Raw genomic sequence first — 26,688 nt, 5'->3', positions numbered from 1 at the left:
GATATTCCAATATTTATCTTAGGCTTCAACAATCAAAATGAAAACAAACATCACTTAGGTAAGCTATTTGAAGCAATGTTGATAGTCTAGGGAATAAATGTGAAATATAATCATACTTGACTAGAATTGCAGAGTGAAAATCACCGTTACTCATTTGAATTGGGGTTTTGCTTTCCAATTCAAATTCTGTCAAGCATTTAAAACTTTTGATAATGTCATCTGATTTGAAATAACCTGTTATGTATATCTTATTGTCCATGGAAAGAGCAAAAGTGGAATAACCTCCACATACTACTGATGAAACTAACCCACTGTAACCTGGAATATTACTGGCATTATTGGAAAGACAATCAGTCAAGTTAATCTTGACAGGTGTATAAACAGTGTGCAAATCCTTAGCTGATAATTGATGACAATTATTATATCCAAATGCATATAAATGATTTGATTCGGTGATAGCACAAACAAAGAACATTCCACATGAGAAGGAAATACACTTTTCTTTCATAAATTCTTTTGATCCACTACCAACCCGACATATTTCATGATTTTCTCTTTCGATATCCTCCCCCAAACCAAAACATCCATAAGAATGGTTTCCAAATCCATACAATTTCCCTTCACTAGTTCTGAAGATTGTAGAGTTATCGTTTGAATGTATTTCAATAATTTCACAATTAGAATTTGGATCTAATGATAATAACTGGCTCTCATAGTCTATCATGGCCATGAATTGAGGTTTTGAAGAGCCAATTCCACATTGTCCCGAATAATTAACTCCACTTGCAAACATCTTGTTATCATCTGTAATACAAATGCTAAAATCAGTTCCTGTTTCAATATTCATAATTAATTAATATAAAAACAATTCCAACAATTACCTGAAGAAGCAAGTTTAAACTTTGGATTTCCAGCGTTTGGAATTGATAATTTTGTAACTTCTTCCAAATCAGAAAATGATTTCTTTGAATTTGTGTACATTTGCATTCTTCCATTATGTCCACATCCATAAATATCATTATTATAGGTCAAAAACAGATTATGAGATGAAGAGGAAATTATATCTCTAACTGGAATTTCATTTCCATCAATAATTAGATAAGGTTCTTTCAAATAACCATTATCAACAAATTCCGATGGAGCATATTTAGCACCACTAGGAATTGAATTTGGACCTAAAGCATAGACGGATGAATTATCTATGCAATTCCATAATTTCATCGGTTTATGTATGAAAGAAAAATTACCTGTAATAAGGAATAGTACTAGTCCAAAAGCACAAACAACCTTCGTCACGTTGATCTTTCTTCTTCTCAATTCTTTGTTTAATTTCACTCCGATATCATGATCATTGTCATCCGATTCCAATTTCATCATTGTTTGCCTTAATGATTCGGCAGATGTGAGATTACACCCCTCCGAGTAGCCATAATATGGGTGTAATAAGTGAAGCATTTTTCTTATTTTTTATAACATTTAAATATTAATATTTATGTATTAAGGCTCAATATTAATTAAAAAATAATAACTTTAATTATAGAAATGCTTCATTTATCAGTTTCCATCTTATTTTCAATAACAAATTTAAATTCTTTATTTGTAAAAGTAGGAAATACTGTTTTACATGCAGATTTTGTGAATGAACAGTACTGTTCTAATTTCGGGAAATAGTACTTGATAGAATACTTTTCATCAACGCCTTTGCATTCTAGTTCCTCTTCGAAACAATTGATCCATTTGTAATAGTTGGTAAGTTCAATTGTTTGATAGATGGCATGTGTAGCACCTTTAAAGGTTAGCACAATAAAAACAGTTTCGTTTAGAATTAGATTTGGGTGTCTTTGAAGGCGTTCCATTAGTTCGCAAACAGCTGATTTTACCTCAAAGTTTGGAATCCTCAAACGTATCACATCGTCGTCATTCTCATTGGGTTGCTCAAGATGAAATAGTTTGGTCTTTGAATTAGATCCTGTTAAATATCCAGCATAATACATCATCTGCCAAAAGAGTGAGGTTTTTTCTCTTGAGCATTCTAAAGAAAGGGCCTTATAGTCAACACTTGAAGAGAATTTTTTCCTTATCTCCTTTCCATTGATTAACAATTCAAGATCACCAATAACATCGACACAAGATGAGTTGATTAACATTGCAAGTTCATCAATCGATCCTGTTTTAATCCAATAATAATCAGTTCTACCAAACGAGAAATAACAACTCAGCGACCAAACATTGAACAGAAATTTGGGAGTATTGTTAACATCATAGCCATTGTACCATGATTTCAATTTGGTAAGCTCAAGACTAACATCTTCTCCATGTCTTAAAGTAGTAAGAAATTGGCATAGCTCATTTTCAGTAACTCCAAAATCTTCACTAAAGTAATTGTCTTTATCCAGAGAGTAAGCAACTAAATTATTCATTCCAGACAGGTATCCTTTATCTTTCAATAAAATCACCCCACTAAAAAGTACTGTTTGTATCTTTTCCAAAATGAACTCATCATTTTTCAAGAATATGAACATGCCAAAGAATAAATCTAGAACCTCTTTTGAAAATGTTGAATTAATATGTGCCAGGACTGGAGTTTCATATTCATCGATCAATAAAACAACCTTAGAATTAAAGTGTCTGTAGAGTAAGCCAATCAGTAAAGATAAGGAACTTTCATCACAATTGCCTGAGAGTATCTTTTTAAATTGAGATTTCTCCATTTCATTCAATTTGGAACTTGTTTCCAACTCTTGGTAGCGTTCAGCCGCCTTAGATATGTACATCCATAGGTTCGAAACAAACGCAGTAAAGGAAGAAAATGGTTTCATACCGAAAGACAAAGAGACAACAGGATGTTTGTGATAATGATTCTCCCAAAATGTGATATGTTTCTCAATTTTTGTTCTTGAAAATAAATCTTCTGTTTGCTTAATATCAACAAATGCCCTAAGCATTCTCAAGTTGAAAGACTTTCCAAATCTTCTGGGTCTTAAAATTACAATTGGAAACCCTGCTGCTGTTGTTTCTATAGCTCGTTTGATAAATAAAGTTTTGTCAAAGAACAGGTATTGTTTTTTGTGGACAGAATAGTCTTTACCAGGAACCATAACTGCTGCCACAGTAGCGTGTATGATGATAACATTGTCTCTGCAATACCAGCTACACTCATCACTGCTGACAACAGGTTTGTTGTTGATAATAAAACCAAACTGTCCAGAATTAGCATGGAGAAACGTTTCTAGTGCATCCCCTATTTGCTGGTCCCTAGATAGAGTAACTACTACATTAACAATTTCGTTAGATAAGAAATTTGATCTGCAAACCGAAACTGTGATGGGATTGTTAGTACGTTTTGCCTCAAGTATCAGATCATGTTCTATTCTGAGTCTCTCGTTTAGCACCCACTTTGAAGAGTAAAATTTCCAAGAGTGACCGGTTAAGGCTTTGAAATCTTCTAGAACATTTGAAACTGCAGTTTGAAAAGGGATGTTTTTCTCCCATATCAAACCTTGATCATACCGAATGGATACTTGTGGCATTTTTTTAAGGGTGATTAAGCAATAACTAAACACCTGAAAATATCAAACCTACTATGGATTAGAAACTGGGCATTAGAAAGGATCAAAGACTAAATCTTGTAAAATACCAACTTTCAAGATTAGTAATTCAGTAATCCTCTATATAATTAAATTTCTGAATATTATTCTTCAGTAAAAGTAAGAATATAAATATTTATTAAGGTTACTCTTCGTCACTTTCGTCTTCCTCATCAGAATCGTCATCACTTTGCCACATATCTCCGAGGAATTGAAGTAATTCTCTGAGTCTTCTTTGTCTTCTGTTTACACGTGGTTGATTTGTTGCCTCTTCAGTTTCAGTCTCACTCAATAGTTGCATAATATTCAAAACCATACTAGCTGGAAGAATTAAACTTTGATGACCTTCTCTCAATTTTCTTTCATTTTCCTTTACCAACTCAGAAACATCGCTTGATTGATTATTAACTCTGTAAGCAATATTATTTGAAATTTTAGTTTCTTTTTTATCTCCAAAATAGTCCAATTTGCCCATTTCAAATAATTTGATATTATACTCAATACCACTTGTAGCCAATACACCTGGGTAATAAGGGTGAGGAGATAGGCAATTAACTACATGCTGATCTCCCTTTACAATATTTACAATACAACCTGTTTTCTTATCCCAAACAAAAACATTTCCACAATCACTTCCTGATATTACAAACTCAGAATCCTCTCCAAAGAAATTAACTTCTTTAACTGTTCTAATATTACAATGCCCATTGTATTTCATCTTTGAGTCTGGGCCATTCTTATCAAATAAATAAATATTATCCCCACTATAGGTAGCCAATATTTCGTTACCATGTTTGTTGAATCTAACACCTGTCACATGAGTTGGGAATAGATATTGTGTTCCTTCTTGATTTCTTGTGATTAAATTAGTAGGACAATAGGTATTCCTTGGTTCATTATTCAAAATTCTTCTTCTATCAAAGAGTCTCACGTATTGATCATCACATCCCAAAATGAATTCATTTACATCCAATGGATTCATGTCAATACTATTGATATCAACTGATTTAGTTCCAGTGGAACCTTCTTTTAAGGTTAATAAAGTTGTATGTTGATGCACAGGTTGTCTCAAATCAAATAATTTACAACTACCATCTTGTGATATTGAAATAAATATATCAGAAGATCCATTCTCAATGCAAACCCTATGTACCATTCCATTATGTTCCTTAATAGATTGAGTATGTTTTCCATTTCTATAAATTCCAATCTTTCCATCAGCTGCACTAGAAATAAATGTCGACAAGTTAGTATTTGGAAACCACTTAACACAAAATATATTTCCTGTATGAGGTGTTGGAACTCTTTGAAGACATTTCGATTTGTTTGCATCCCAAATATTAATATGACAATCATCACTTCCAGAAATTAGCAAATTATTCAAATCTACACCTCCATAACAATTACTCTTCAATACATCCTCAGCTGGTGCCCAATTAACAGAATTAACACAACCTCTATGTCCATTCTTCTTATCATGAATCACATGGCTCAAATGCATTTGATAAATCAAGGAAGAATGTGATTTCAATTTTTTATGCGGACTAAATCTTACATCACTATAAGGATTGATTCTCTTACAAATATTTGGAAAATATCTTTCCGATCCAAAATGTATTTTTCTTTGTAGTAAAAGTCTTGGAATATCCGAATCAGATTTAAATTTATAATCCTTATGATCATAAATATATTCAGATGTTGTACTTGGTTCACTGGAAACAGTTGTCGAAACAGATCGGAGTAGAATCTCTTCGAAAAGATTGGTATCTTCTTCAGGTTGTTGCGGATCCATTTTTTTAAGCTTTTTATTTTCTATTTTTAAAGATATTAAAATGGAAATATTCTGTTTTAATTCCAGCCAAAACAGAAACTTTTAAATAACAGAACTGAAATTGCTCTTTCCAGATTACGTGGAATAAGGTTATGATTCACAAAATGTAAGCAGCGATAGATCAGTTGGTTAGATCGTAAGCCTAACACGCTTAAGGTCGCGGGTTCAAGCCCCGCTCGCTGTAACCTTTTAACTGATTATTTACATTTTTCAATTCTACTTCATTTTGATAGACAAAAATATTTAATATTTACAACATCACAATAATTTGAGTTTATTGCTGATTTGTCATCTGTTCAGAGCCTTCAATTTTCCTGTGTTTAAAATCTTCACCTACCTCATCCTGATTGAAATTTTCTTCCGAGGTTGGTTGATATTTTCTTTTCTTGTCTTTAGCCTTATCAACAGCTTCCTCAAAAAGAATAGAAATATTGTCAGGACTAATTGATGAAACTCTGTCATCCTTCTCTATCTTTGATTTGAATTCTTCAAAGTTGCTTGTATCATCAATTACAATATCCAAATCCTTAATCAATTTTCTAAATGTTTTCTTGTCTTGTTTGTAGATTGAAAGTAAATGATCTATAAAATCATTGAAAATAGCTCTGGCCTTTTCAATAGTATTACGTGATCTTTGTTCTTGATGCCTCATTGGTGAAGATGGTGGTATGTCTACAGTTTGATTAGCAATAGCTTGATAACGATCCTCAGTTTCAATTATTGGCTTAACCTCCTTCCAGCTAGAAAGTACATTGACTTTACCACTCTTTCTCAAATCAGAGAGTAAATCCCAATAATTATCTGCATGTTGTTTAATGAGTCTTTCTCTTTCTTCACGTCTTTGCTTTTTCTTGTTATAATGTTCAAGCTCCAAATTTGAAATGAATTCTTCCCAAACTAACAATCTATCACAGTAATCTAAAGCTTTATATTCTTCCTCTGATTGAATTTTTTCTCTGATATGTCTCCAAAGAGTTCTGTAGGAAATTAGGCCTTGTTCCTTCTTCCTGATGAGTAACTCTTTAAAACGTATTTTCTTCTCCTTCTTTTCTTGTTTTGAAATATCCTTATCCTTATTTTCCAATTCATCAAGAAAAGAGTAAAAATAATCCAATCTGTCATCCTCACTTTCCACATTTAAAAATCTGTGGTCATTTTCAATTTTTGGTAAAACCTGTTGATAAGTTGTTGATAGATAGGCTTTAGGTTGAGAAAATATAGGAGTAGATTTTAGTTCTGCTAACATACTTAAAAAATCCTCTCTTAATTTTCTTCGTTTTTCTCTTTTCATTTCTCTTTCCCTAGTAATTTTTTCGGAAATGTATTGATGAAAGATGTCCTTTCTATCTTGAATCCTACTAATTATTTTAACTCTAGAGTCGTTACCAACTCTTTTCATTGCTCTAGACCAATCATCATCTATTTGAACTTTACAATCATCTAACATTTTCTTGAAAATACTAACCCTCTCAGCATACGACATTTCTCTAATTTTTGATGTTTGGGATGAGGATGTTGGACTTCTAGGAGGTGATGAATCTCCATTTTCTTGTTGTTCCCTATAATTTGATGATCGTGGAGGAGGTGTTCTGTTGTTGTTGTTGTTGTTGTTGTGATATGATGATCCTCCACCTCGGTTTGAGTAAGAATTATACCCATCATAATCTCTTCTATCATTGTGATAGTAATTATTATCATACCTGTCATAATCTCTACGATTGTAATCCCTTCCACCGTGATAATGATGTGATGATGATGAATAATTGTTGTTATTCTGTTGTATTTATTTGTTGTTAGTGATGAAAAGAGGTTAATTTTATGGTTAAACGCAAAGTGGTCCGACAACTTACTTGTGGTGTATTTCTATCCATTTTTTATTATTAAATAGCTTCTTGTTCATTAAATTATTAAATTGTTATTATTTAACCATTGACTAACAACACATAACAGCTCCTCTAATAGTATTTAATAATAATTTAATAAAGACCTACTGTAATTTTACATAATTATTGTTTTTTTATTATTAAAAAGTCCTATGATGTTTAAAGTTATTGTTGGAGGTCCCAAAACTTTGTGTGATAGTGGTTTGCATTACTTTAAAATTATTGTTATGATTAATTCAAGATAATGTATTGTTTACTTCTTTTGTTGAGCCAACAATTCTTCGAAAGCCTTCTTTGGAATCTTTGGAATTTGACGGAAAATCTTACTAGCCTTGTCAGTATTTTGAGTATTGATGTAAACATTGAGGATAGCATTGTAGTGATAAATCAACGAGATTTTATCATCAGGATTAATAACATCAATAAATTGGTTATATAATTGTTCAGCTTCAGCTTCCTTCTTCAAGAGAGCATATCCGCGAATATATCTCCAAGCGTTTTTATATGTAATTTTACCATCTAATTGGTCCTTGTTGATGATACTAATAACTTCAGCAGACTTTCCTTGTTCGGCCAAAGTTTCAAACTTTTTAAAATCATCTTCAATATTAATGTCCAAAAGGGAAGCTCTTGATGAGTGGAAAGAACGAATAGAAGAAATTGTTGAGATTCTGCTATGACGATTGATGCGAGCAAGAGTTGAAGCGAAGGATTTCATTTTTTTTAAATATTAATAATTGTTGTTATTCTTGTAGAATTAGTTTTAATTTATTGATAATAATTAGAAAAAAGGAGGATAAATAGAAGATTGGTGGATGATTATATTAGTCATTGTTGCGAAATTGTACAGAAGGGAATTTGAAAAATTTTAAAAGAGGTTTGTCTTTTTCATAATACGGAGGAAATCTTCCTTTGAGATTTGTCCCTGATTCGATCGATCAGCTTCTTCAATCATTTCTCTCAATTCTTCATCAGTCATATTTTCACCCAAATCTTTAGCAACTCTTTTGAGATTTGCAAATGTAATAAATCCAGAATCGTCTTCATCAAAGAGACGGAAAGCTTTCATTATTTCGGCATGGCTATCCTTTTCACTCATTTTTGCTGTCATTAATTGAAGGAAATCATTAAAATCAATTTTACCAGATCCATTATCAATTCCGGAGATCATCTTTTTAATTTCCTCTTTCTTTGGTTCAAAACCGAGTGCTCTCATTGCCACCTTCAATTCCTTTGCATCAATTTTACCTGAACCATCCATATCGAATAAATCAAAGGCTTCTTTAATTTCTTGTCTTTGTTCATCAGTTAATTCAATTTGTACCTTTTGCTTATTGCTTGATGTAGCACTGGTTGCACCAATCTTCTTAGAACCGTATTTTTGCATTTTTTTGTATTGTGTTGGTGGGAAATATTGTAGCAGTGTTGGTGCAAAATAATTCTTTTTGGGCGGGAAAGTTTCATACAACTTACCTTACTACACTTTTGAAATTGTTTAGGAATTATTGTGATTATAAATTAATATATTTATTGAGTAGTATACTTTATTATGATGATTATTTGTGCATCATAATATTGTCAAGTATTATATCCGAGATCTCTTTTCAATTGGTAATTTCAATTATTATTATTATTTTGATGATAACCCTATTGTAAAATTACTCTCCTAATGCTTTCTTTTCATATTGTTGGACATTGTTAATGTATGATCTCAATTCTTTTTGTCTATTCAAATATAATTCTTGTTGTGGATTGACACACTTCATTAATTTATCCCAAGCCAAATCAGTTTTTTGAACATAGAGTTTATATTCAAGTTCCTTTTCAGATGTTTTTTCCTTTCGGATGGAATTCTTCAATTCAAGTTTAACATCATCCAATTTGTTATAATCACTGAAAGCATCATAACAAGGTGAATTTACATAGACCATACACAATGGACATTCATCTCTAATATCAACAACATCATCCATCCAAGAGAATTTATGTTTGTACATTTGTTCTAATTCATCTATAGCGGCTTCTTGGTTAGCCTTTTCGCTCTTTTGAAAACTTGGGTTGGCAAGCTTTGGTTTACTTGAACTCATTTTTTATTTGTATTTGAATTGATTGGATTCCGATATTGTTATTTTAAATATTACTTTCTTTGATCCTCATACATTTTCAGTTTTCTATAATAAGGCTGTTGAACAGAAGTATGTGATTACCATCACATATTTTCATACAGCAATAATTTAATTTCTCAAATTTAAACTGTTTCGAATGGATTAAACAGCAAATCTAACAAATGTTAGTCCAACAATTACAGAGGCAACAAAGTTTGCTACAATTAATACAAGGGAAATACTGTTGAAAATAACTTCAAACATTAATCTGTTATTACATAATTGATCAATATTATCATTTTTGATTCCACTTACACATATACTTGAAGACAAAGAAAATAAATTGAACCTCCCAACATTAACAATAGAAATGGCAAGCTCAAGAAAATTGGTGTATAATTTTCAGTGAAATTTCCAAGTGAATCTAAGGTATTCGGAATGTCAATGTTCAAACAATCAAGCATTAATACATTTACATACTTAATTTCAAGTTTGCATACGTGATGATTGCATAACAGAACCATCCAATAAATTCCAACGCAAGAGCATATGAAGGATAAAGCAATATGGATCCCTTTACGATCAGTGTAATTATGGATATTGCAATAACAACAAAAGACCAAATAGTGTTTCCTAATACAACGAGTTGAAATGGTAGGGATGTCAACATTTTTTTTTCAATTTGTGTTTTTATTCGTACACCATTTTGGCGCCAAAGTTTTAACCACAATACAAGATCTTGTATTTTTCAATTAGAACTATTTGTGTTGAGGTACTATAAGAAAAGATTCAATGATTGTATATTATTCTAATCTACTATAGTCTGCTATTGAAATCAATATAGTTCATTATGAAATGCTTTCAATGTTTGTAAGATTTTGTAATAGAGAAGGAAATGGTGAATTGTCTCCATGTTTGTCTATGAGCATTTCAATGAATGATTTTAACTCATTTTCTCTATTTAGTTTTCTTGCTGCTTCAATTCCCAGCATAATAGATTCAAATAATTCATCAGTAGGTATTTGAGATTCGTAATGTTTCATTAATTGAATAAAATCCAGTACTCTAGTGTAATTTCCATTTCTAAATGATGAAGTTAGTCCTAATTGAATTAAATTGTAATGCGTAGGAAATCTTGAATGAGTTTCAATTTGGTGGATCCAATCAGATACGTTACTATTAGAATTTTCAAAGTGACACTTCCAAAATAGGATTGGAGTGAATTTTAGATCATTAATTCGTTCCTTAGTAGTTTCATTATTATATAAATTAGATTGATGAATTCTATGGAGGGTATCTATGTTGATTTGTTTTGAATTTTTCAAAATTTCTAGAGCTTGATTGATAGATTCAGAATTATTAAATAGAACTCCTTTCATGAGTGGAATATAAGGATTGAGTGGGGATTTTACCATTTCATCATCGCAAATATCTATTATTTCATCTTTGGTTTGCTTAGTAGTTATAGATTTGAAAATATTATACATTCCATTAATATTTAGAGGTAGTTCAGTTTCCAAATCATAAATCCAATCAAATTCATCTTCACTAAATCGTTTCCCTAAAATGCTAGTCCAAGATTGCTCAATTGATCCTTCATACAGTTTAGTATATAATTCTTTCACTCTTGGATAATCTCGAACAAACATGGCCATCGCTCTCAGCCCTTCTGCATTCTTTGAATAAATTAATTCGGTAGTCAACAAAATTAAACTAATTAGCTTTTCTCTTGAACATAAATATTCCTTATTGAATTCTCTTAAATAGCTTTTTCTAAGAAAATTCAAATAGCTGACCTGATCAATCTCTAAAACATCTTTTCCATCTATTGAAATTCCCATTTCTAAATTATGAATTGGCTTCATTTCTGAAATATTAAAACTCTCCTGAGAAATTGATTTAATCAAAAACATCATTCCTTGCGAATACTGCAAAAAATTGGAAATTAATTTCTCCTTTTCCTTCTCTCCTTCACAATAATTATTTTCACTAATAACTTTCTGTAATTTAATAATCGAATCTCTGACATTTCCGAAATTATTGCATGCTATTTCCATTACTCCATCACGATGATGATCATTCGATAAAATTGCAAACATTCTTTGATTAAAAATTATATTCCTCCGAATTGTACATAATTCATGAGATGATTTAATTGATGCAACAACATTTTGATAACAATTCCTCACAAAACTTTTTTGCATTTTTTTTTCAAATAATTATTTCTACTAAGCGAGAATCTTGAAATATTGTACTATTAAAGATATTAAAATATTAATTGTAAACTTTGTTACAATTCAAAGAAAAAATTTGAAAGTCCGCGCACCTATTCGAATGACCCACCAGAAACTCCTGAAATTACACGCCCTTCTCCATCTAAAAAAATGTCAGTAAAGATGATGATTGGAAAATTGGTTATTCTCATCTTGATATTTATTTGTTTGGGAAGTTTGGTTCATGTCAATTCCGAGACGAATGATAATTTAGCAGTTTATTTGTTGGGATTGGCAGATCAATCAGTTCTTGCTGGACAAGTCAGAGATGCCAATAATTATTATAGAAAGGCTGCTGATTTATGTTCAACAAGTAGTTTGGCTATGGCTGTGGCCACACATGCTGATGCATCTGCAATGGAAGTGATGAATTTAAATTCATATTTGGAATCAATTAATTATGCCTATTTGAGCGCTATTAAATTGGCTGATTCTACACCATTGAGTTTGGCTGTGGCTACCAACGCTGATGCTACTGGAAGCAAGGATGGAAATCCACTCCTCTATCAATATGTTGTGTTGAAATCTTTTGAAAAATCAATTTATTTGGCAGATTCAACTTCCATGGCTATGGCAGTGGCCACAACAGCAGATGCCATGTCCACCAAGAATGGAAATCCAAACATTTTATACCAAACTGTTGAGAATGCCTATTTGAGGGCCTTGGAGTTGAGTGATATGACTGCTTTATCACTTTCTGTTGCTGCCAACGCCAATGGAGTTGGAATTAAAAACTCAAATCCAAGTCAATATGATCATGTCATTGAAATGTCTCTTGAGAAAGCAATCAAGCAAAGTCAGGTAATATCTGAAATCAAACAAGTTATTTATGATGCTTCAATGTATGGAAGATTCCCATCTATTATTTCCAAGGCAATGACCAAGTTGAGAGAATTATCTCAATAAATTTGTGTTTGGAAATTTTACAATGGCTTTATTCATCATGATTTAACCTCCTTTACAGATTTAAAAGCCTCTCTTTATCACCTGGTCCAAGATTCATCAGTATTAGGCAACGCTGTGCGAATGCAATGACGAGTTGTCATTTACACATCCAAACATCTGCATTCTTTGCTAAGCATTCACCAAAGCAAAAAGAGTCAACTTAAAAAAATCTTCCACCAATATTTCACAGTGATCTCTTCAACATGCATGTTCAAGCACTATTAAACACACCTGTTACTATTAAAAATGTTAACAGTGGGAAATATTTGAATATTTCTAGTGATTTTTCAAATAATGGAGCCTATTTTCAATTATGGGAGAATCCAAGTGTCAGTCGTAGTCAATTTGTCTTGATAAAAAGTAGTGATACAGGAAACAACCAGAATGATCTAATTGTTCTCATCAAATGTGAAGCCAGCGGTAAATATGTTTGTGCTGACAATGGATATATGAATGAGGGAGTTTCTATCATTCAATGGGATAATCCTGCTTGGAAAAATTACCAATGGATTGTCAAGAAATGTGATCATAATTCAGTTTCTCTGATCAATCTCAACAGTCAATTATATTTGGGTGTTAAAAGTGATGAGAAATCAAATTATTCATCCATTGTTCAAGTCAATGGACATTATTCAAGTGTTCAATGGTTGATTGAGAAGGTGTTTCAACCATCAACCCAATCACAACAATTAATTGTTTCACTTCCAAGTTATTGGAAGAATAATACTTTCTTATCATTCACTTCAAGATATTATGTAATTGATGTTTCACAATATTTGAAAGATATTGTACAAGAAATTATGAATTCCACATGTAACACCCGTACACTCGGATCAGGTAGAGATCAGATTCAAAAAGCATTTTATTCTAAATTAATAGTTTCAAGTGTTCATAGAGTGGAAAATTATTCTTTATTTTCATCTTTTGCAGCAAGAGTTAATCATTTACAATCATATCAAGATCCTCCAAACTATATTCAAGTTAAAACTGAAGAAATTCCAAAATCATCAACAGCATTCGAATGGATGAAAAATAGTGGATTGAATTCTGATATGAATGAAAAATATTTATGGCATGGAACTAAACCTGAATACGTTCAAGCAATTACTGAGCATGGATCTGATGAAAGAGTTGCAAGTTTGAGTGGATTATTTGGAGCTGGTATTTATTTTGCCGAATATTGTTCAAAATCAGATCAATATTGTACACCAGACTCAAATAATGAATTCACAATCTTGTTATGTAGAGTTGTGTTGGGAAAACAAACTTATTTTACTCCAAACGGAATGACTAATAAGAAGACCCCCAGAAATTAGTTTTACAAATAAGAGAGTTTATGACAGTGTTATTGGACATTCTAATACTTCTATTCATTCTTATAGAGAATTTATTGTTTATGACAAATGTCAATGTTATCCTGAATATATCATTAAATATAGGAGAGCATAGTAGGGTACGAAATAATAAACTATCAATAATAATTAACACTATTTTTTGAAAATATTTTAATGTGGGAAACAAAGGTCAGGCTGTGGAAATGATCTAGAAGAAGTAAAATTAACTCTTTTACATTGATGTGCTCGTCTCCTAAAAACTGCCTTGAATACGTAGAGGTTGTAGTATGAGCACTTTATCTATTAGTTTATTTTAATTGTTTGTTTTCTGATATCTCAATAAATTTGTGTTTGGAAATTTTATAATGAAATTATTCATCATGATTTACCTCCTTTACAGATTTTAAAAGTCTCTCTTTATCACCTGGTCCAAGATTCATTGCAACTATCAGGCATGACATAAATGTTTTATCATCCAATGAATGAAATCTCATTTTCTCCCTCAATATTCTGACATTCTGTCCAATTTTAACTCTTTTTTCTCTTTTAACATAGTCATCCTCAAACGAAAATAGTGAGGACCAACCATTACTCAGTTTGTGACGAATATTAATGTACATGCAATCAGCTCCACTATCATATTTCCCACAATCATAACGAGAATATTCAATTTCTTCTCCTTTAATATTAGATGAAGATGAAAATCTATCGGAATGGCTTGATACTTTTACAGTTGAGCTTGTAGCAGTAGCAATCATTGTTTCCACTTTTTTATGAATGTCATCTCCATGCTTTTGTTTAATTTCATCTAAAAGTGTTGAAGAGTTGTATAACTTGGATTCCTTTTCAAAAAGGCGGTCATCATCACTATCTGAGTCTAGAGACATTTTTTATTTGAATCGTAACTTCGAACCAAGGCTAACTTTGTAAGAAACTGAACCAAGTTCCAAGCCTGTGAACATTGGCTAGAAACCTAAAATATAAACAACTCACAACGATTGTAGGTTTATTCACTTATTTCAGCATCAATTTCTTGTTTCTCACCATCTGGTTTGATTTCTGAACTATTAGATGATGAGCCTGCTATCTTTTGGAAAGCTTCTCTCATCTTCTTTGCCAATTCGATTCTGGTCAATCTATTACTTTCCTCAATTTCTGCATCATCACTATCAATATCGTCTGCTTGGTTACAGAATAATACATCATGATCTGATATGCCAACAACGTTTTCCATTTGCTTCAAACTTTCAATATGCTCCTCAAGCCCATCACAATCTCTTCTATCTTTGGAGTGAATTCTATTCATTCTGGAGCATGTTTCACTATGACTTGTTTTTTTAAGGGTGAACATTTCTTCTAGATCTGCATGAGACAAATATCTGTATTGATTTGACGCAATAGTTGCTGTTCTAGATACGGTTGTCTTGCTTACTTGTCTGTCGTAGTGGTAAGAATTAGTAATTTGATTTTAACTTACCTTTTGTAAATATATTCCTCAATTGTACCTGCTGAAATCAATCTATAAACAATCACATTCTCTTTTTGACCAATTCTGTAACATCGGTCAACTGATTGTTCATCTATGGATGGATTAAAGTTTGCATCAACAATAATAACTCTTGAAGCTGAAACAAGGTTAAGTCCAACACCTCCCGCCTGTACGAATTATTGTTAGCTCCATAAATTTAAACCAAACATACCTGAGAGCTTAGAATAAAGCACTTAATCTTCTCATTTTCATTGAACTCGTCCACCAATTGGGTTCTGTCTTGGTGTCTTGTAACACTTCCATCAATTCTATTGAATTTTACCTTCATACTTTTTAAAACATGTCCAATAATGTCCAACATTCTTGTGTATTGAGAAAATATCAATACCCTATGTCCTTCTTCGTTGCATTTCTCAACAAGGTGCTTTACCAATTGTGCTTTAACGGAAGAAGATATCAATTGTTCGATTGGTTCATTTCTGATTCTTTCCTTAATCAAATCGTCTTGAATCTTTTTAAGCCTTCTTTCCATTGCTTTTCTCTGTTTATCATCTAAATCATCCATATCAAAGGACATGGAAGGAGCTACTTCACTCTCCTCAATGAAATCTTCATCGCTGCTGTCTGCTCCAAAGTCTTCTTTTGCCTCCTCTTCAAGTTCTTTTTTCTTTTTCTTCATTATTTCGTCATAACCACTACACATAATGGCATGATTACAAACTTGCTTCAAAATAACTATACCAACAAGGGCACTCATAGTCTTATTAAGCACTTGTTTGACGTCATCAGATGATAGATATTCCTTATACCAATGTTGTTGTTCATCAGTGAGCTTGCACCAAACAATCAGATCATTCTTTTGACCTATTTTAGCACTTGTGTTGCTTGATGACTTGTATAAATTCTTATCTATGGTAAGGACTGCGTTTTTCCCTCTCATCAAAAGGTATGGCTTAACCAATTCTCTCAAATCATCTGCTGCTCTGTTTCCAGCCATTTTTTGAGTATAGTTTGCATCCCTTCTTGTGCTCTGATTAATTGGTGTGGAATAATTGGAACTGAACTCTGATACCGATCCAAGCAAATCTTCTCCAAAACACCAAGAGTAAATAGAATACAATTCAGTCTATTGTACATTGGATGGGAAAACAGATTAGTAACTGTACTTGAAAAATGACTTACCAACTTGTTCATTATGGGAGTGCCAGTAAGACCAAACTTTGAGGCAGATCCAAGAGTTTTCAAAGCCATTGAGCATTTGGCATCCTTATTCTTAATTTTGTGGGCTTCATCTATGATGATCGAATCCAAAAGTTTGTCACCTGAAAAGGATTTTGATAGATATTCAACATGGTTTGCTATGGTTTGATAGGTGGACAACATGACAGCACCGCCCTGTTTTGCATACTTCTCAAACTCCTTTACAAAACCTTGTCTCTTTCTGTTTGTTGAAGATGCTTTGCCAACTTGGTGGAAAATAACAACACCCTTAATCTGATCGCCTCCCCACTTTTCTAACTCTTTCTGTTATGGAATTACATTTCATTAAAAAAAACAGTAACTTACCTGCCAATTTCCTACCACTGAGTTTGGACAAATTACCAATACTCTTGAAGCTTTCTGAGTTAGAAACAAACCATGAATGAATGAGGAAATTTGAATTGTCTTACCAAGTCCCATATCATCTGCTAATAAACCACCTTTTAAAGATGAAGCAAAATGTCTCTCAACTAACCATTTAACTCCGATCTGTTGGTGAGAGTAGAGCTTTTCGAATATATCAGCAGATAGAGCAAAACCGTAAGTATCATCACCAATCTTGAGAACGTAATGATCATTCTTCACATCAAAGCACCAACCATTCTCAGATTGTCTCAATTCGCCAGGAGTTTTCTTTTTCTTAATAGTGAGAGTAACCTTTGGCTTTTCTTTGGTTTCCTCTTCAGAGCCCATTTCATCATCAGAGAGAACCCTTTCATTCTTTCTTGGCTTGGGAGCAACAGGTTTGGAAGCAGCTTTCCTTTGAGGCTTGCTTTTCTTTGGTTGATAATCATCATCTTCCGAATCTTCTTCAGAGGAGGATGAAGTAAAGTCCTCCTCTTCATCTAACATTAGTTCCTCATCTTGTTCTTCTGCTTCTTCATCAGCACTGCTTTCTTCACTCTCAGATAAAACCACTTCCTTCTTTATAATTTCCTTCTTCTCAGATTTGAAAATCTCAACACTATCTTCATCACTGCTAATATCGAACACTACTTGAGGGCTGCTTTCCTCAAACTCTGAACCACTACTTTCTTCAAACTTCACCTTCTTTGGAGGTCTTGTTGTTCTCCTTATTACTCTCTTAGTTTGTTTGAATTCTTCAAAATCATCTTCTTCATCCGAGGAAGAAATTAAAGGAAGGGAGATCTTTCTCTTAGGTTGCTTTGCCTCAACAGTATTCTTGTTCAAAGGCTTTCTCGTTGGCATTCTAGATTTGATTGGGATTGGAGAAGCAATTTCTTCATCATCTGATTCCCTTTTTAACGCCTTTTTACCTTTCGAATAATCTTCATCGCATTGCTTAGCAATCACATTTCCCTTGTTCAACACTTTTTGAGTAATGTCTTGGAGAGGAATTGAAGATTTAGAAGCTCTTTTCTTTGTTCTCGATTTGATAGTTGGAATGATATCATTTTCAATATCTAGAGTTTCCATTTTTTCTTAAGACTTTATTAAATGCTGTTAATTAAAAACAAAAAGAGGATTGAATGGCGGGAATTTTGTTACCGTTACACACAAAATCAAAATATCCAGTTGATTGAGGAAATTTTTCCTTCGATTACAAAACTTTGGAGGGAAAACTTTAAAGGAAATATTATATTGAGGTAGTGAAATATTGCAGTAAAACTAGAAAGACGAGTGTCTTTTATTGATTTATCACAGAATGTTACATACCGTAATAAAGAACCATTCAATAGCAATCCATTCATGAAATTTATTCCGATCAACTCCTTATTTCCGTCCTTCCAATTTCCTCAACTTGCCACTACTAGTAAATTTCTTGTATTTGAACCTTTTAAAAGAACAATATCACAATGAGAAGTCATCACACACGGGACAATTCCAAGTAGAAGACACAACGAACAAGTAACAACAACAGGAAATTTGTTGCTATCACTCCGTGTTAACAATAAGTTTAGCAAAAAAATCACCCAAACGTTTGCTCACAACAATCAAAATCACAAAACAATAGCCGGATAATGAACTGTAACCACCACAATAAGAATAGCACTGCAGGAGGTTCTGGTGATGAACTATTTTCTTCATCATGTTGCAATAATAACACTACAAAGGAGAGAAGAACCAAAATGTTATTACAACAATTATTCCCAACTCAAAAATTGGATTGTGGTAATAGTTTTGGATGTTCGGATCAACATGTAGCCTTCAATACATGTAGTGGAAAACAAGAAGAAGAGGAAGAAGAAGAAGAAGATACCCATATCAAATTGTATCCTAAAGAGTTGGATTTAAAAGTTAAAATTGCTGGAGTGGGTCGTTATCTTCCTCCAAATATTGTTTCATCTACCACAATTGATGTTTTGTGTGGTAAACCAAAGGGATTTACTGAAAAAACAACTGGAATCAAAGAGAGAAGATGGGCTAATTCTGTAGAACACGTTCTTACAGTTAGAAAGGAGAAGTTTGCAAAGAATGTAGATCAATTTATTGATACAAAGAAAGTACTAACTGAAAAGGAAATCAAAGAATTGAAAGACAAGGAAATTACAATTTCATGGATGGGAGCTCAAGCTGCTTTGGAAGCTTTGAAAAATGCTAATTTGAAGGTTGAAGATTTGGATTTAATTGTTAATGCATCAGGTACTCCTCAAAGAACTATTCCAGGTAAGTTTTAGAAAAGATAACACTTTTTCACACAATTTCATTCTAGATACCTCATGTTTCATTCATAAGGAATTGGGATTGGGTGATTCAGGAAAACCATCACTTTCTGTACATTCTACATGCTTATCATTCATGGTTGCCTTCCACATGTGTGCTGGTTTGATTGAAAGTGGAATGTATGAAAAAATTTTGATTGTCTCAACCGAAATCAGTACTGTTGGTTTGAATTTTGAACAAAATCCACGTAAGTATTTCAATTTTTTCACATTTTAATCGAACATTTCAGATGCTGGAGGTTTAATCGGTGACGGAGCTGCTGCAGTAGTTTTGACAAAGAGTAAACCAGAAGATAAGAGTCGTCTTACTAAATACATGTTTGGAACATTTAGTGACGGAACAGATTATACATCAATTAGATCTGGTGGTAGTGAATTCCACCCTAATCACATTTACACACCTTCAAATTATATGTATTTCGATATGAACGGAAAAAAGATTTTGGAGTTTACAATTTCTAAAATGATTAGAGTTATGGAAGATTACCAAGAAGGATTATCAACAGGAAAATTCGAAGGATTTGATTGGGCTGTGCCTCATCAAGCCTCTCATGCTGCATTCCACGCAATGGTAAGTTAATACTTTATGTGGACGGTTTCTCACATATTTAACAATAATTCACTCACACAGTCTGAAATCTTTGGATGGCCAAAAGATAGAATTGTAAAGACTTTGGAAAAGTTTGGTAATACTATTTCTGCATCCATACCTATGGCTCTCTATGAAGCAGTTCAAGATGGCAGAATTAAGAGAGGTGACAGAGTGCTTTTGATTGGTACAGGAGCAGGTTTAACAACAGGTTTGCTCTCCTTCACTTACTAAGTAAATTAACAGATTTATTCATTATAATTTTATATCATGTCACAAAATTTTGTATTGTTACATCAATAATTCTAGTTGTTTATTGAACAACAAGAATTTTTGTAAAATCACCACAAAAAAATGTCTCAACAATTCGAAGAAGAACATATTGATCATTCCGATGAGCAAAGTCTAGTTGAAAGTATTGAAAAATTATCAATCCATCAAGAAAAGAACAATAACAAATTTAACGGAGAGAATCCAAACGTGAAATGGAAAGCACTTTACTATGAAGATATCAAGGAAATTTATGTTAATAGATATGTGCCATTGAATCCTCCTAATGAACCTATTGATGAAAATAATTGTCATTTATTTCCACAAAGAAGTGATAAATGGCTCGAGTTGAGATCAAATAGAATTACTGCCTCTAGGTTGAGTAAAGCTCTCGGATTCTTTTCTCCTGCAGCTGTGAAAATGTTAGATTTATCAAAATCATTTTTAAAACAAGACAAGGAAACTGTTGGTACAATTTATGAATCAATTTTAACAAGGGATGAATTGAAAGAGTTGGGTATGACAGATGAGGAAATTGATCAACTTAAACAACCATCCAATGAAAATCCAAAGGAGGAAATTGTTAAGAGAGTTTTTATGGATTGGGGATCTAATCATGAACTCAATTGTGTTTCAACTATTTTGAATTCTCATTTTGACTATGACATGTTTTGTGAAACTGGATTTTATATCATTACTGAAGATAGATTAAATCAAGTTTTTACAAAGGAAGATTTGGAAAAGTATGAACTGAGCTTTGAAAAGTTGCCAGCTCTTGGTGCATCCCCAGATGGTCTTTTACAATCTATTGATACTAATGAAATTCATTCATGTGTAGAAATTAAGTGTCCAACATGCTTTGTTGAAAAGTATGTCAAGAAGGAGGACCGTGAGTCAGGTAGAGATATTCCACTCACCTTTTCCTACATTAAGAAGAAACCCCATGAAGAAGTTCCAGTTTATTACATTCCTCAAATGTATCTTCAAATGATAGCAACCAATACTAAGCAATGTTATTATTGCAGTTGGACTGTAACTCAAGGTTGTAACATGTTTAAAGTTGAATTTGACAAGGATTTTGCTTTAGAAATTCTGTATTGGATTTTTAAGCATTATGACCTTGTTAAAAATCAAAAGAAACGTATCACACCAGATTGTTTCATTTCTGATGAAAGATTTATTCAATTTTTGCAAAAGAGTTTGGAAATTCAAAAAGGTATCCAATTTGTTAAAACCATCGAAAAGAGTATGGTTTATGAAGGTATAGACCCTGAAAGAAAGCACATGTTTAATGATAACAAATAAAGATCTTAATCACAAGAACTATTGTAATCTATTTATCTGTAATTTCTAATTTTTGCTTAATGTGTTCTAGGGCACTTTCTACTTTTTCTTCTTGAATAAGCAAGTAATCAGTCACAAAAGTTGAAAAGTAAATGACTGCTATTTTTTCAGGGTGGCTCAGTAAACTTCCTGTTAATTTTGACACAACACCAATTTGAGCTTCATCAAATCCAAGACCCTCTGTAGTATGAATCATTACTGGAACGAATTTCAATGGAATAGTTTCTATCATAGCCGTGCATTCTTGTTCTGTATCCTCCAAACCAAGCATTTCATAAACTTGTTCATTTAACACTATTACATTTTCATCTTCAAATGATGCCAGAGCAAAAAAGTCTCCAATTTGCTTATATTCAAACCACAGAATATTTAACATATCCTTAATATGATATTGATATTGAGTGCCTGAGAATCTACACATGAAGAGTTTATCATCCAATGCAGTCAATTCATCCGATTCATAATTTTCTTCTTCTCCCTCAATTTCTTCTCTCTTTCTTTGGAATAAACTTGGAGGAATAATTTCTTCTTCCTTTTCGTCTGAACCACTTTCAACTTTGTTTTGAATTAATTCCATAGCTTTATCAAAATTTTCTTCTTCAATCAATAATAAATCAAAATTCCAAAGTGAATGATAGAAAATTGAAATATTATTGGATGACAAAATACTAGCATAACGATAAATAGACCTTGCCGATGACTTTTCCAATAATGATTTAGAACTTCCACTTTCACTAGATGATACTGAATGTATCAGAATACCTCTCCATATGGAACCTTGTTCAAGTAAAATTGCATCCATATTCAATTGGTAGGATTGTATCATTTCTTTATATCTCTTAACATTTTCAAGACTTTCCTCATCAAGAATAATTGAAATTTCATCTCTAGTCTCAATAAAACTAATAAATCTATTTGGTGAGTCCAACTTGACAAATAACGTTTTCAGCAAAGCCTTGCTATAGAAATGAAACTGTTTTCTTTGAATAGAAATTAAACCAAGGTTCATTGGTAGAATTTTAAACGAATCCGAAGTCATTCTGTCCAATAAATTCCGTTAATGTATTACTATGGAGAATGTATGATGAAAATAAGTGATGATAACAAAGTTATTGCTTTCAATATTTTTTTTTCAATTCGAAAATGCAGCAACAGAATGAAGGTAAGATGATAACCAAAATAAAGATGATATTAAATTGTTGTAGTAGTTAAGAGGATGGCTTAAAATTGATAGTGAATGATGGAGGCGGTTCTTATTGTATGGAAGCCTATTTCAATTTTAGTTTTTCTATTAAAAACTTTGTTATCCAAATGTAAATATGAAGGCTAATGTTGTGTGTCGGATGATATCTCTTGAGAACTCCTTTTAAATAGAAAATTAGGATGCAACCACACTAAGTGCTTTTATGATTGAACAAACTTGAGAACAATGATGTTCTGTCATATTGAATTTGCTTACATCATCTTTGTAATAAATTTTCATAATCAACGTGATGATTCATTAATTTATTAATGATTTTAAAAATAACTTTTTTATTCTAAAAAAAATTCCGATTACCAACAAAGTTGTTTTCTTGTTTTCTTGTTCGGAAGGCTTTGATAATTTAAATAACAATTTGATCAAGAATGAGTTTCCTCTATAGTATATTTAGTTGGCTGTATAATACATTTGTTAGCTATTTACCTTTTAAATTCGCTGCAAATCCAAGTGAAACTGTGGTAAGAGAACAAATACAACAACAAGCCATTGCTCAAAATAATCAGTCATTACAGGATTTAATTGTGGATATTATATCACATCTACCTTCAGTAGAAGAAATACTTACTCAACATAATGAAACCGTAAACGAAGAACATATTACAACCAGCATTCATGAATTGATTCCACAATTATTTGACAAATCATTCAAAGAAGCTATTGATTTCTGTAAAAATAATGATCAAATTCTACTTGTATATTTACATTCACCTGGACATGACGATAGTTATGATTTTATTCAAAACATATTTTGTAAAAAGGAATTTATTGAATTTTTAAATACTAACTTTGTAGTTTTTTCAAGTTCAATCAGATCCAGTGAAGGATATAGTATTTCTAATCAATTACAAGCAACATCTTATCCTTTCTTGGCTGTTTTATTGGGAAATCAAGTACATTGGAGAATGGATGGTTTGACTGAATTGAAAAATTTAACAGAAATGTCAAATGGTCAAACTCATGTAATTGATAATTTAATGACTCAATTAATTGAAGTGCATGAACGTTTGGATTCTCAATTGGTAATTCAAAGACAAGAAAAACTTCAAAGAGAATATGAAAGAAGGGCAAGAGAAGAACAAGACAGAGCATACGAGGAATCCTTAAGAATTGACAGAGAAAAGGAAGAAAAGAGATTAGCAGTGGAGAGAGAAAGGCAAGCCAAGGTTGATGCTTTTATGAAAAAATTAAGAATCAATGAATCGACACGTAATGACATTAGAAATGAAATTGTATTTTACAACAATGAAGCAGAATATAAGAATATCAAATTGAAATTACCAAATGGAACAGAAGTGCAAAGAAAATTCTCTTTGGATTTGTCATTTGGTGATCTTCACAGATTTATCCATGCTTACCCTTCAACTGAATGGCAACCATCCAGATATAGCAATGTTGAAACCGACTATGAATTAACCTTAAACTCATTCCCTAAGAGACCTATTCCATTTGATGATTCTCAAACATTGTCTTCAATTGAAGGAAGAGCCCTCTTTATTTTTGTCAGAGAAGCTGAACACGATGAGGATGAACAATTTGCTGCCGAACATTCCTTGTAAGATATTCACATCAAGTAAAATATGCAAATATATTCTTTCATCGAATAGTATTATTTAACTTTTTAAATGTGTGATTTAAAATCTAAAAACATTCCAATTAGAATTGTTTTAGAATAATAATTAAAAAATGTCTTCAAGTGCTGTTGATCAACAATTATCATCAAATGATACTGATGCATCTTCGGAAACATTATCAAACACCAACGAAGCTACAACTCCAACAACAACAACAGAAAAAGTTGAAAGTGGAAAAGTAATGATTTTATTCCAAGCCGTTGGTAGTGCTCCAATTTTGAAAAAGAAGAAGTATACTATTGGTGCAGCAAGTTCTTTTAATACTGTGATAGCCTTTCTCCGAGATAAACTGCTGAGGATTACAAATCCAAACCAAACTTTGTTTTTATATTGTGGACAGGCTTTTTGTCCAAATCCTGATGATTACGTTGGTGATTTATTTGATCACTTTAATACAAACGGAATGCTCGTGATTAATTATTCTCTTAAAATTGCATGGGGATAATTTAGATAATAATTAATAATATATTATAATTGTAATAATAAATATTTTGTAAATAATTTATGAAATAATTTTAGACTGGAAATAAGAAAGAATTGAATAGATGATCAATTCAACACACATAAAATTGAAACCAAGCTCTGTGACGAGTTTCATGAAAGCTGGTTAGCAGTGAGGAGAATTACACCTGGTCTAATGATATCCAATAATCAGACAACTGTGATTGACTTGAATAACCAGCTCAACAGATTACCTATTTCAGTCCTTACTATTTGTTTCACAAAATTAATTCGATGAATCGACTCGATTTTACAATTATTCATTCGAATCCATTATCAAAGGGTGTACATCAAGCTATAATGAAATATATTAAATAAAATTCTATGGCTCGCCACGTTTACCGTCTCGGGAGGAATCGAACCTCCGTCAATGGATTCAAAGTCCACTATGCTACCATTACACCACGAGACGAGCACATTAAGGAAGATCACCTTAACACTCCTACAAAAATCACCTTAATCCATATTGTACTATTGTAATCCTGATTGAATTTTCCACATGAATCTGAGAGTAAAAATTAAAACATTTACCGACAATGGGGCTCGAACCCACGACCCCAGGATTAGAAGTCCTGTGCTCTATCCAACTGAGCTATGACGGCTTACATTCATTAAGAATAGTTTCTTGTTATAACATTCACATCTAGAGGTTTACATAAATTGGATGTTAAGCAATAATTTAATATATTAAGAGTGCTATGCATGTTTTTTATTGATTGTAATTCTCTACATAGTATTGTAAAACTTGAGATGGAGTGTCATTCATTTCAATTTCTCCCAATTTCATCAAGATGATTCTATCATAATCTTTAACAGTTTCAATTCTGTGAGCGATGGTAATGATGGTACAATTGTTGAATAGTGGACCACGAAGAGTCTTTTGAATTTGAGAATCGGTGAATGAGTCAACATTGGCTGTGGCTTCATCCATTAAAAGTAATTTGGATTTTTTCAAAATACTTCTAGCCAAGCATATTAATTGTTTTTCTCCACATGAAAAGTTGCTTCCATTTTCAGAAATTGAATAGTCTAGTATTTCCTTAATATTTGGCATGGATTGACTCTCTTTACAGACCTTTCTTTCCAACAACTCTGAAAGTCCAACCTGTTCAATGGCACTCCAAATTTCCTCATCACTATTAGAATTATTAAAGTCAAGGTTTTCTCTCAAAGTTCCCAAAAATAGCACTGGAGATTGAGGAATGAAAGAAATTGATGTTCTTAAAGCATGTAATGAAAGATCCCTCACATCTGTTCCATTCAAATAGATACCACTGTTATTATTATCATTCTCAATTTCTTGAAACCTTAACAAGCAATTGAATAATGAGGATTTTCCACTTGCTGTTCTACCAATAATTGCACATTTACTACCAGGAGCAACACTAAACGTTACATTCCTGATCACTAAATCTTGTTCCTCTCGATACCTCATAGAAATATTATCAAAACTGACACTCAATCCTTCGTTTGAAGTTTCTTGGACGAGAGACTTTTTGTCATCTCCATAATTTTCTTCTTGAATGGAATTTGAAAACTTTTGAACTCTTTGAACACAATTAAATGAGTTTCTTGCCTTGGTGAGTGTATACATGATCCTTTCTGTACTCATGACCAATTCTGACGTTCTCACATAGAACAAACTAATTGTAATTTGAATTGTTTTGAGGTTGGCATTATTTGGATCATAATTCCAAAAGT

General features: G+C 32.2%; 17 protein-coding genes and 3 non-coding genes across 20 annotated transcripts; 7 read left to right on the top strand and 13 right to left on the bottom strand.

The window, feature by feature from the left end:
- Positions 1–25: 25 nt before the first annotated feature.
- NAEGRDRAFT_73839 (uncharacterized protein) lies at positions 26–1,377 on the bottom strand (the record flags this gene model as incomplete). The annotated part of the gene is made up of 2 exons (XM_002671036.1): positions 26–831; positions 882–1,377. 2 exons carry the CDS (start codon positions 1,375–1,377, stop codon positions 26–28), a joined length of 1,302 nt encoding a protein of 433 aa, XP_002671082.1.
- Positions 1,378–1,547: 170 nt separating this feature from the next.
- Positions 1,548–2,711, bottom strand: NAEGRDRAFT_73838 (uncharacterized protein; the record flags this gene model as incomplete). The annotated part of the gene is made up of 1 exon (XM_002671035.1): positions 1,548–2,711. The coding sequence occupies one exon, from the start codon at positions 2,709–2,711 to the stop codon at positions 1,548–1,550; it is 1,164 nt and encodes a 387-aa protein (XP_002671081.1).
- Positions 2,712–3,732: 1,021 nt separating this feature from the next.
- Positions 3,733–5,379, bottom strand: NAEGRDRAFT_53081 (uncharacterized protein; the record flags this gene model as incomplete). The annotated part of the gene is made up of 1 exon (XM_002671034.1): positions 3,733–5,379. The coding sequence occupies one exon, from the start codon at positions 5,377–5,379 to the stop codon at positions 3,733–3,735; it is 1,647 nt and encodes a 548-aa protein (XP_002671080.1).
- A 149-nt stretch (positions 5,380–5,528) lies between these two features.
- NAEGRDRAFT_t674 lies at positions 5,529–5,602 on the top strand. The gene has a single exon. It is a non-coding gene; the product is annotated as a tRNA-Val (tRNA).
- Positions 5,603–5,692: 90 nt separating this feature from the next.
- On the bottom strand, positions 5,693–7,289 carry NAEGRDRAFT_73836 (uncharacterized protein; the record flags this gene model as incomplete). Its single annotated transcript, XM_002671033.1, has 2 exons — positions 5,693–7,192; positions 7,269–7,289. 2 exons carry the CDS (start codon positions 7,287–7,289, stop codon positions 5,693–5,695), a joined length of 1,521 nt encoding a protein of 506 aa, XP_002671079.1.
- A 265-nt stretch (positions 7,290–7,554) lies between these two features.
- On the bottom strand, positions 7,555–8,019 carry NAEGRDRAFT_73835 (uncharacterized protein; the record flags this gene model as incomplete). The annotated part of the gene is made up of 1 exon (XM_002671032.1): positions 7,555–8,019. One exon carries the CDS (start codon positions 8,017–8,019, stop codon positions 7,555–7,557), a length of 465 nt encoding a protein of 154 aa, XP_002671078.1.
- Positions 8,020–8,052: 33 nt separating this feature from the next.
- Positions 8,053–8,704, bottom strand: NAEGRDRAFT_56351 (uncharacterized protein). The gene has a single exon (XM_002671031.1). The coding sequence runs from the start codon at positions 8,686–8,688 to the stop codon at positions 8,170–8,172; it is 519 nt and encodes a 172-aa protein (XP_002671077.1). The 5' UTR covers positions 8,689–8,704; the 3' UTR covers positions 8,053–8,169.
- Positions 8,705–8,821: 117 nt separating this feature from the next.
- Positions 8,822–9,388, bottom strand: NAEGRDRAFT_59523 (uncharacterized protein; the record flags this gene model as incomplete). The annotated part of the gene is made up of 1 exon (XM_002671030.1): positions 8,822–9,388. One exon carries the CDS (start codon positions 9,386–9,388, stop codon positions 8,960–8,962), a length of 429 nt encoding a protein of 142 aa, XP_002671076.1. The 3' UTR covers positions 8,822–8,959.
- An 866-nt stretch (positions 9,389–10,254) lies between these two features.
- NAEGRDRAFT_73832 (uncharacterized protein) lies at positions 10,255–11,061 on the bottom strand (the record flags this gene model as incomplete). Its single annotated transcript, XM_002671029.1, has 1 exon — positions 10,255–11,061. One exon carries the CDS (start codon positions 11,059–11,061, stop codon positions 10,255–10,257), a length of 807 nt encoding a protein of 268 aa, XP_002671075.1.
- A 729-nt stretch (positions 11,062–11,790) lies between these two features.
- Positions 11,791–12,606, top strand: NAEGRDRAFT_81626 (uncharacterized protein; the record flags this gene model as incomplete). Its single annotated transcript, XM_002671078.1, has 1 exon — positions 11,791–12,606. The coding sequence occupies one exon, from the start codon at positions 11,791–11,793 to the stop codon at positions 12,583–12,585; it is 795 nt and encodes a 264-aa protein (XP_002671124.1). The 3' UTR covers positions 12,586–12,606.
- Positions 12,607–12,827: 221 nt separating this feature from the next.
- NAEGRDRAFT_73830 (uncharacterized protein) lies at positions 12,828–13,940 on the top strand (the record flags this gene model as incomplete). Its single annotated transcript, XM_002671077.1, has 1 exon — positions 12,828–13,940. One exon carries the CDS (start codon positions 12,828–12,830, stop codon positions 13,938–13,940), a length of 1,113 nt encoding a protein of 370 aa, XP_002671123.1.
- A 389-nt stretch (positions 13,941–14,329) lies between these two features.
- On the bottom strand, positions 14,330–14,716 carry NAEGRDRAFT_73829 (uncharacterized protein; the record flags this gene model as incomplete). Its single annotated transcript, XM_002671028.1, has 1 exon — positions 14,330–14,716. The coding sequence occupies one exon, from the start codon at positions 14,714–14,716 to the stop codon at positions 14,330–14,332; it is 387 nt and encodes a 128-aa protein (XP_002671074.1).
- A 248-nt stretch (positions 14,717–14,964) lies between these two features.
- On the bottom strand, positions 14,965–18,144 carry NAEGRDRAFT_73828 (uncharacterized protein; the record flags this gene model as incomplete). The annotated part of the gene is made up of 5 exons (XM_002671027.1): positions 14,965–15,394; positions 15,436–15,614; positions 15,659–16,573; positions 16,630–16,971; positions 17,014–18,144. The coding sequence occupies 5 exons, from the start codon at positions 18,142–18,144 to the stop codon at positions 14,965–14,967; spliced, it is 2,997 nt and encodes a 998-aa protein (XP_002671073.1).
- A 653-nt stretch (positions 18,145–18,797) lies between these two features.
- On the top strand, positions 18,798–20,214 carry NAEGRDRAFT_73827 (uncharacterized protein; the record flags this gene model as incomplete). Its single annotated transcript, XM_002671076.1, has 4 exons — positions 18,798–19,335; positions 19,382–19,579; positions 19,622–19,962; positions 20,023–20,214. 4 exons carry the CDS (start codon positions 18,798–18,800, stop codon positions 20,212–20,214), a joined length of 1,269 nt encoding a protein of 422 aa, XP_002671122.1.
- A 120-nt stretch (positions 20,215–20,334) lies between these two features.
- NAEGRDRAFT_73826 (uncharacterized protein) lies at positions 20,335–21,555 on the top strand (the record flags this gene model as incomplete). Its single annotated transcript, XM_002671075.1, has 1 exon — positions 20,335–21,555. The coding sequence occupies one exon, from the start codon at positions 20,335–20,337 to the stop codon at positions 21,553–21,555; it is 1,221 nt and encodes a 406-aa protein (XP_002671121.1).
- Positions 21,556–23,220: 1,665 nt separating this feature from the next.
- Positions 23,221–24,411, top strand: NAEGRDRAFT_73825 (uncharacterized protein; the record flags this gene model as incomplete). Its single annotated transcript, XM_002671074.1, has 1 exon — positions 23,221–24,411. One exon carries the CDS (start codon positions 23,221–23,223, stop codon positions 24,409–24,411), a length of 1,191 nt encoding a protein of 396 aa, XP_002671120.1.
- Positions 24,412–24,538: 127 nt separating this feature from the next.
- Positions 24,539–24,931, top strand: NAEGRDRAFT_73824 (autophagy protein 12; the record flags this gene model as incomplete). The annotated part of the gene is made up of 1 exon (XM_002671073.1): positions 24,539–24,931. The coding sequence occupies one exon, from the start codon at positions 24,539–24,541 to the stop codon at positions 24,929–24,931; it is 393 nt and encodes a 130-aa protein (XP_002671119.1).
- Positions 24,932–25,328: 397 nt separating this feature from the next.
- NAEGRDRAFT_t666 lies at positions 25,329–25,399 on the bottom strand. Its single transcript has one exon. It is a non-coding gene; the product is annotated as a tRNA-Gln (tRNA).
- A 116-nt stretch (positions 25,400–25,515) lies between these two features.
- Positions 25,516–25,589, bottom strand: NAEGRDRAFT_t665. The gene has a single exon. It is a non-coding gene; the product is annotated as a tRNA-Arg (tRNA).
- Positions 25,590–25,696: 107 nt separating this feature from the next.
- On the bottom strand, positions 25,697–26,422 carry NAEGRDRAFT_60934 (uncharacterized protein; the record flags this gene model as incomplete). Its single annotated transcript, XM_002671026.1, has 1 exon — positions 25,697–26,422. One exon carries the CDS (start codon positions 26,420–26,422, stop codon positions 25,697–25,699), a length of 726 nt encoding a protein of 241 aa, XP_002671072.1.
- Between the last annotated feature and the right edge of the window lie 266 nt (positions 26,423–26,688).

This window comes from Naegleria gruberi (assembly GCF_000004985.1).
Source record: "Naegleria gruberi genomic scaffold NAEGRscaffold_64, whole genome shotgun sequence".
NCBI classification, from domain to species: domain Eukaryota; phylum Heterolobosea; class Eutetramitea; order Acrasida; family Naegleriidae; genus Naegleria; species Naegleria gruberi.
This window is presented reverse-complemented; position numbering and strand designations above follow the sequence as displayed.